This window comes from Oncorhynchus mykiss, chromosome 2, assembly GCF_057628025.1.
Source record: "Oncorhynchus mykiss isolate SJ-2025 chromosome 2, ASM5762802v1, whole genome shotgun sequence".
NCBI lineage: Eukaryota > Metazoa > Chordata > Actinopteri > Salmoniformes > Salmonidae > Oncorhynchus > Oncorhynchus mykiss.
In genome coordinates this window covers 77,800,008-77,808,866 of record NC_143023.1, presented here as the reverse complement: position 1 = coordinate 77,808,866, position 8,859 = coordinate 77,800,008, and the positions used below count along the sequence as shown (strand labels likewise).

Here is an 8,859-nt window from a genome sequence, read left to right as displayed (position 1 = left end):
GTCCCGAGAGGGAACCCAACTCCTCTCCTCAGGACCGTACCCCTCCCAATCTACGAGGTACTGGTGACCACGGCCCCGAGGACGCATGTCCAAAATCCTGCGGACCCTGTAGATGGGTGCGCCCTCGACAAGGATGGGGGGGGGGGGGGGGGGGGAAGACGAGCGGGGGCGCGAAGAACGGGCTTGATACAGGAGACATGGAAGACCGGGTGGACGCGACGAAGGTATCGCGGAAGAAGAAGTCGAACTGCGACAGGATTAATGACCCGAGAAATACGGAACGGACCAATGAACCGCGGGGTCAACTTGCGAGAAGCCGTCTTAAGGGGAAGGTTCTGAGTGGAGAGCCAAACTCTCTGACCGCGACAATATCTAGGACTCTTAGTTCTACGCTTATTAGCAGCCCTCACAGTCTGCGTCCTATAACGGCAAAGTGCAGACCTGACCCTCTTCCAGGTGCGCTCGCAACGTTGGACAAAAGCCTGAGCGGAGGGGACGCTGGACTCGGCGAACTGAGATGAGAACAGCGGAGGCTGGTACCCGAGGCTACTCTGAAAAGGAGATAGCCCGGTCGCAGACGAAGGAAGCGAGTTGTGGGCGTATTCTGCCCAGGGGAGCTGTTCTGACCAAGACGCAGGGTTGCGAAAAGAAAGACTGCGTAAGATGCGACCAATAGTCTGATTGGCCCGTTCTGCTTGACCGTTAGACTGGGGGTGAAAGCCGGAAGAGAGACTGACGGAAGCCCCAATCAAACGGCAAAACTCCCTCCAAAATTGAGACGTGAATTGCGGACCTCTGTCCGAAACGACGTCTGACGGAAGGCCATGAATTCTGAAAACATTCTCGATGATAATTTGTGCCGTCTCTTTAGCAGAAGGAAGCTTAGCAAGGGGAATGAAATGAGCCGCCTTAGAGAACCTATCGACAACCGTAAGAATAACAGTCTTCCCCGCTGACGAAGGCAGTCCGGTGACAAAATCTAAGGCGATGTGAGACCACGGTCGAGAGGGAATGGGAAGCGGCCTGAGACGGCCGGCAGGAGGAGAGTTACCGGACTTAGTCTGCGCGCAGACCGAACAAGCAGCCACGAAACGACGCGTGTCATGCTCCCGGGTGGGCCACCAAAAACGCTGGCGAATGGAAGCAAGCGTACCCCGAACGCCAGGGTGGCCGGCTAACTTGGCAGAGTGAGCCCACTGAAGAACGGCCAGACGAGTAGGAACGGGAACGAAAAGAAGGTTCCTAGGACAAGCGCGCGGCGACGGAGTGTGAGTGAGCGCTTGCTTTACCTGCCTCTCAATTCCCCAGACAGTCAACCCGACAACACGCCCCTCAGGGAGAATCCCCTCGGGGTCAGTGGAGGCTACTGAAGAACTGAAGAGACGAGATAAAGCATCAGGCTTGGTGTTCTTAGAGCCCGGACGATAAGAAATCACGAACTCGAAACGAGCGAAAAACAGCGCCCAACGCGCCTGACGCGCATTAAGTCGTTTGGCAGAACGGATGTACTCAAGGTTCCTATGGTCAGTCCAAACGACAAAAGGAACGGTCGCCCCCTCCAACCACTGTCGCCATTCGCCTAGGGCTAACCGGATGGCGAGCAGTTCGCGGTTTCCCACATCATAGTTACGTTCCGACGGCGACAGGCGATGAGAAAAATACGCGCATGGGTGGACCTTGTCGTCAGAGAGGGAGCGCTGAGAAAGAATGGCTCCCACGCCCACCTCTGACGCGTCAACCTCGACAACGAACTGTCTAGAGACGTCAGGTGTAACAAGGATAGGAGCGGATGTAAAGCGATTCTTGAGGAGATCAAAAGCTCCCTGGGCGGAAACGGACCACTTAAAGCACGTCTTGACAGAAGTAAGGGCTGTGAGAGGAGCTGCCACCTGACCGAAATTACGGATGAAACGACGATAGAAGTTCGCGAAGCCGAGAAAGCGCTGCAGCTCGATGCGTGACTTAGGGGCGGGCCAATCAATGACAGCTTGGACCTTAGCGGGATCCATCTTAATGCCTTCAGCGGAAATAACAGAACCGAGAAATGTGACGGAGGAGGCATGAAAAGTGCACTTCTCAGCCTTCACAAAAAGACAATTCTCTAAAAGGCGCTGGAGGACACGTCGAACGTGCTGAACATGAATCTGGAGTGACGGTGAAAAAATCAGGATATCGTCAAGGTAAACGAAAACAAAGATGTTCAGCATGTCTCTCAGGACATCATTGACTAATGCCTGAAAGACAGCTGGAGCGTTAGCGAGGCCGAAAGGAAGAACCCGGTATTCAAAGTGCCCTAACGGAGTGTTAAACGCCGTCTTCCACTCGTCCCCCTCCCTGATGCGCACAAGATGGTAAGCGTTACGAAGGTCCAACTTAGTGAAAAACCTGGCTCCCTGCAGGATCTCGAAGGCTGAAGACATAAGAGGAAGCGGATAACGATTCTTCACTGTTATGTCATTCAGCCCTCGATAATCTATGCAGGGGCGCAGAGACCCGTCCTTCTTCTTGACAAAAAAAAACCCCGCTCCGGCGGGAGAGGAGGAGGGGACTATGGTACCGGCGTCAAGAGCTACAGACAAATAATCCTCGAGAGCCTTACGTTCGGGAGCCGACAGAGAGTATAGTCTACCCCGGGGGGGAGTGGTTCCCGGAAGGAGATCAATACTACAATCATACGACCGGTGTGGAGGAAGAGAGGTGGCCCTGGACCGACTGAACACCGTGCGCAGATCGTGATATTCCTCCGGCACCCCTGTCAAATCACCAGGCTCCTCCTGTGAAGAAGAGACAGAGGAAACAGGAGGGATAGCAGACATTAAACATTTCACATGACAAGAGACGTTCCAGGAGAGGATAGAATTACTAGACCAATTAATGGAAGGATTATGACAAACTAGCCAGGGATGGCCCAAAACAACAGGTGTAAAAGGTGAACGAAAAATTAAAAAAGAAATGGTTTCGCTATGATTACCAGAAACAGTGAGGGTTAAAGGTAGCGTCTCACGCTGAATCCTGGGGAGAGGACTACCATCCAGGGCGAACAAGGCCGTGGACTCCCTTAACTGTCTGAGAGGAATGTCATGTTCCCGAGCCCAGGTCTCGTCCATAAAACAGCCCTCCGCCCCAGAGTCTATTAAGGCACTGCAGGAAGCTGACGAACCGGTCCAGCGTAGATGGACCGACAAGGTAGTGCAGGATCTTGAAGGAGAGACAGGAGTAGTAGCGCTCACCAGTAGCCCTCCGCTTACTGATGAGCTCTGGCTTTTACTGGACATGAAGTGACAAAATGACCAGCAGAACCGCAATAGAGACAGAGGCGGTTGGTGATTCTCCGTTCCCTCTCCTTAGTCGAGATGCGGATACCTCCCAGCTGCATAGGCTCAGCTCCCGAGCCGGCAGAGGAAGATGGTAGTGATGCGGAGAGGGGGGCAACGGAGAACGCGAGCTCCTTTCCACGAGCTCGGTGACGAAGATCAACCCGTCGCTCAATGCGAATAGCGAGTTCAATCAAGGAATCCACGCTGGAAGGAACCTCCCGGGAGAGAATCTCATCCTTTACCTCTGCGCGGAGACCCTCCAGAAGACGAGCGAGCAAAGCCGGCTCGTTCCAGCCACTGGAGGCAGCAAGAGTGCGAAACTCAATAGAGTAGTCTGTTATGGATCGATTGCCTTGACATAGGGAAGACAGGGCCCTGGAAGCCTCCTCCCCAAAAACAGATCGATCAAAAACCCGTATCATCTCCTCCTTAAAGTCCTGATACTGGTTAGTACACTCAGCCCTTGCCTCCCAGATTGCCGTGCCCCACTCACGAGCCCGTCCAGTAAGGAGAGATATGACGTAGGCGACACGAGCAGTGCTCCTGGCGTAAGTGTTGGGCTGGAGAGAAAACACAATATCACACTGGGTGAGGAACGAGCGGCATTCAGTGGGCTCCCCAGAGTAACACGGCGGGTTATTGATTCTGGGCTCCGGAGATTCGAAAGCCCTGGAAGTGGCCGGTGGATCGAGGCGGAGATGGTGAACCTGTTCTGTGAGGTTGGAGACTTGGGTGGCCAGGGTCTCAACGGCATGTCGAGCAGCAGACAATTCCTGCTCGTGTCTGCCTAGCATCGCTCCCTGGATCTCGACGGCTGAGTGGAGAGGATCCGAAGTCGCTGGGTCCATTCTTGGTCGGATTCTTCTGTCACGGTGAGTGAATGAGGACCCAAAAGCGAATTAACTTAACAGAGCTTCTTTAATAACCAAACATAGGTAGGTTCAGACAGACCGGCAGATTCCGACAGGACAGGACAAGGTTACAGCAAACATGACGATAGTCTGGTTCAGGCATGAAACACAACAAACAAGAATCCGACAAGGACAGGAACAAAAACAGAGAGAGATATAGGGACCTAATCAGAGGGAAAAAGGGAACAGGTGGGAAACGGGGTGAATGGGTAGTTAGGAGGAGACAAGGAACAGCTGGGGGAAAGCGGGGGAGAAAAGGTAACCTAATACGACCAGCAGAGGGAGACAGGGTGAAAGGAAAGGACAGAAAGACACAACATGACAATACATGACAAAGACTCCAGCTATCCAAGTCATAGATTGTTCTCTCTGCTACCGCATGTCTGGAACCAACAGGACCCTGAACAGCTTCTTCCCCCAAGCCACAAGACTGCTAAATAGTTAGTCTGGGTAACTATTGGCTAACTATTTAACTATCTGCATTGACCTTTCTTTTTATCCTGTTGCCTAGTCACTTTATCCCTATCTATACAGTGCCTTGCGAAAGTATTCGGCCCCCTTGAACTTTGCGACCTTTTGCCACATTTCAGGCTTCAAACATAAAGATATAAAACTGTATTTTTTTGTGAAGAATCAACAACAAGTGGGACACAATCATGAAGTGGAACGGCATTTATTGGATATTTCAAACTTTTTTAACAAATCAAAAACTGAAAAATTGGGCGTGCAAAATTATTCAGCCCCTTTACTTTCAGTGCAGCAAACTCTCTCCAGAAGTTCAGTGAGGATCTCTGAATGATCCAATGTTGACCTAAATGACTAATGATGATAAATATAATCCACCTGTGTGTAATCAAGTCTCCGTATAAATGCACCTGCACTGTGATAGTCTCAGAGGTCCGTTAAAAGCGCAGAGAGCATCATGAAGAACAAGGAACACACCAGGCAGGTCCGAGATACTGTTGTGAAGAAGTTTAAAGCCGGATTTGGATACAAAAGATTTCCCAAGCTTTAAACATCCCAAGGAGCACTGTGCAAGCGATAATATTGAAATGGAAGGAGTATCAGACCACTGCTGGCCGTCCCTCTAAACTTTCAGCTCATACAAGGAGAAGACTGATCAGAGATGCAGCCAAGAGGCCCATGATCACTCTGGATGAACTGCAGAGATCTACAGCTGAGGTGGGAGACTCTGTCCATAGGACAACAATCAGTCATATATTGCATAAATCTGGCCTTTATGGAAGAGTGGCAAGAAGAAAGCCATTTCTTAAAGATATCCATAAAAAGTGTCGTTTAAAGTTTGCCACAAGCCACCTGGGAGACACACCAAACATGTGGAAGAAGGTGCTCTGGTCAGATGAAACCAAAATTGAACTTTTTGGCAACAATGCAAAACGTTATGTTTGGCGTAAAAGCAACACAGCTCATCACCCTGAAAACACCATCCCCACTGTCAAACATGGTGGTGGCAGCATCATGGTTTGGGCCTGCTTTTCTTCAGCAGGGACAGGGAAGATGGTTAAAATTGATGGGAAGATGGATGGAGCCAAATACAGGACCATTCTGGAAGAAAACCTGATGGAGTCTGCAAAAGACCTGAGACTGGGACGGAGATTTGTCTTCCAACAAGACAATGATCCAAAACATAAAGCAAAATCTACAATGGAATGGTTCAAAAATAAACATATTCAGGTGTTAGAATGGCGAAGTCCAGACCTGAATCCAATCGAGAATATGTGGAAAGAACTGAAAACTGCTGTTCACAAATGCTCTCCATCCAACCTCACTGAGCTCGAGCTGTTTTGCAAGGACGAATGGGAAAAAATTTCAGTCTCTCGATGTGCAAAACTGATAGAGACATACCCCAAGCGACTTACAGCTGTAATCGCAGCAAAAGGTGGCGTTACAAAGTATTAACTTAAGGGGGCTGAATAATTTCGCAAGGCACTGTATGTACATATCTCCACTCAAATCAAATGTTATTTGTCACATGCACCGAATACAACAGGTACCTTACTGTGAAATGCTTACTTACAAGCCCTTAACCAACAATGCAGTTCAAGAAATAGAGTTAAGAAAATATTTACTACATTTAAAAAAATTCAAAATAAAGTAAAAAGTAACACAATAAAATAACAATAACGAGGCTATATACAGGGGGTTACCGGTACGGACTCAATGTCGAGATAATTTGTACATGTAGGTTGGGGTAAAGTGACTGTGCATAGATAATAAACAGCGAGTAGCAGCAGTGTAAAAATAAAGGGGGGCAGGGGGGTCAAAGTAAATAGTCTGGGTAGCCATTTGATTAACTGTTCAGCAGTCTTATGGCTTGGGGGTAGAAGCTGTTAAGGAGCCTTTTGGACCTAGACTTGTCTCTCCGGTACTGCTCGCTGTGCAGTAGCAGAGAGAACAGTCTATGACTTGGGTGACTGGAGTCTTTAACCATTTTTTTGGCCTTCCTCTGACACCGCCTAGTATATAGGTCCTGTATGGCAGGAAGCTTGGCCACAGTGATGTACTGGGCCGTATGCACTACCCTCTGTAGCGCCTTACAGTCAGATGCCGAGCAGTTGCCATACCAGGCGGTGATGCAACCGGGCTGGACGCTCTCGATGGTGCAGCTGTATAACTTTTTGAGGATCTGGGGAGCCAATCATCCTTAATTACCTCGTACCCCTGCACATCGACTCAGTACTGGTACCCTGTGTATATAGCCATGTTATCGTTACTCATTGTGTATTTATTCCTTGTGTTATTATTCTGTTATTTCTCTTTTTTTATTTCTGCATTGTTGGGAAGTGTCCATAAATAAACATTTCACTGTTGGTCTACACCTGTCGTTTACAAAGCATGTGACAAATAACATTTGATTTGATTAGATCAGTACTCCTACTCTGAGACACTTTGTGGATATGGGAGCCTTGTGGACACTTTGTGGATATGGGAGTCTTGTGGACACTTTGTGGATATGGGAGCCTTGTGGACACTTTGTGGATATGGGAGCCTTGTGGACACTTTGTGGATATGGGAGCCTTGTGGACACTTTGTAGATATGGGAGCCTTGTGGACACTTTGTGGATATGGGAGCCTTGTGGACACTTTGTGGATATGGGAGCCTTGTGGAAACTTTGTAGATATGGGAGCCTTGTGGACACTTTGTGGATATGGGAGCCTTGTGGACACTTTGTGGATATGGGAGCCTTGTGGACACTGTGGATATGGGAGCCTTGTGGACACTTTGTGGATATGGGAGCCTTGTGGACACTGTGGATATGGGAGCCGTGTGGACACTTTGTGGATATGGGAGCTGAGTTTCTTACCGCCATGCTGTGTGAGAGTTGTTCAGCTGTCAGACTGAGAGTGTAGTTCTGAGTCTCCAGCCTCCTGCACTGACTGTGGAGAACCTGTCTCTCCATACCCCGCTCTGAGAGAGAGGGGGAAGAGAGAAATAGAGAGAGCGACAGGAGGGTAAAGGGAAGATATGGGGTCATAGAGGGAGAGGGAGGAAGACAGATAGGGAGATGGGCATAGGATGAGAAATTGTGTGTTGGGGGAAGAGAAAGAAAATTTGACTTAAAACTACTTGTAGATGAAAGGTTAACTCACCATCCACATACTCCTGATATGCCTCAAAGACGGACTCTATGCCCTTCCACTTCCTAGGGGTTTCTTCCTCATCCTCTTCCTCATCTTCCTCTGAGCGCTCAACCCGTACGCCATCAGGGTCATGGTGGGGTGGAGAAGGGTAGGGATGATGCCCATTGGTGGGGTGTGGAGGTGTGTGGAGGGGGTCTGGTCTCTTCAGAGGGGGGATGTTGTAGGGCGCTGAGGGCTCAGACTTTATACTGGACTCCGGAACGCATATGGAGCTACCCAGTGTCTTGTGGGTAGACTGCAACACAGCCTGGTGGAAGTGTTGGGCGAAGTCCTCCCGGATGAATCTTTCCCAGGGCTTGTTCTGCCCATTCTGCCCAGCCAGGGGCACCTTCAGTTGGGTAGGATGGCCAAGGTGGCTCGCTCCGTTCTGGAGACCCTGGAGCCTCTTAGATGGGTGACGTTCGCACAGTCCTGCCCTGTCGGGGTGGAGGCCCAGGGGAGGGGGGTGGCGGGGTGGAGGGGGTTGGGGGTTTAGTGGGTCTGTGTGAAGGTTGTCGGGATGGTGGGGGTAGGGAGGCAAGGGGCTTGGGGAGTCTGGGTAGTCTAGTCCGTTTGACTTGCAGGCTGGGAGGTCAGGTGTGTAGTCGCCTGAAAACATAAACACAGTATAAGGATCTCATGGGTGTTACCCTTTGTGTGTGTGTGTGTGTGTGTGTGTGTGTGTGTGTGTGTGTGTGTGTGTAGGTGTGTGGGTGTGTGTGTGTGTGTGTGTGTGTGTGTGCACAAGCGCGCATGAGTGCGTGTGTGCGTCTTACCAGTTGAGAGAACAGGAGTGCTGCTACAGAGGGGTAATGGGTTGTATCTGATGGTGTCCAATGTCACCCTCTTTAGCTTTATAGCCTTCAGCAACCCCTCCATCTTTTCCTTATCTACAGAGCAAGAGAGAGATAGAAAAAGAGAGCAAGGGGAGGGGTGAAAATGGGATAGATTCCTCAAATTCAAATATGGACCTCAAAGCCAGTTCCACA

General features: G+C 50.0%; 1 protein-coding gene across 1 annotated transcript in view; it reads right to left on the bottom strand.

The window, feature by feature from the left end:
* LOC110502056 (genetic suppressor element 1-like) overlaps positions 1–8,859 on the bottom strand; it is a 31,275-nt gene that overhangs the window by 2,933 nt on the left and 19,483 nt on the right. Inside the window, exons 12-14 of the mRNA XM_036956064.2 lie at positions 8,647–8,760; positions 7,841–8,479; positions 7,555–7,658 (exon numbers count right to left, since the gene is read on the bottom strand). Coding sequence (XP_036811959.2) covers positions 7,555–7,658; positions 7,841–8,479; positions 8,647–8,760 — 857 coding nt within the window. The remainder of the gene's footprint in view (positions 1–7,554; positions 7,659–7,840; positions 8,480–8,646; positions 8,761–8,859) is intronic.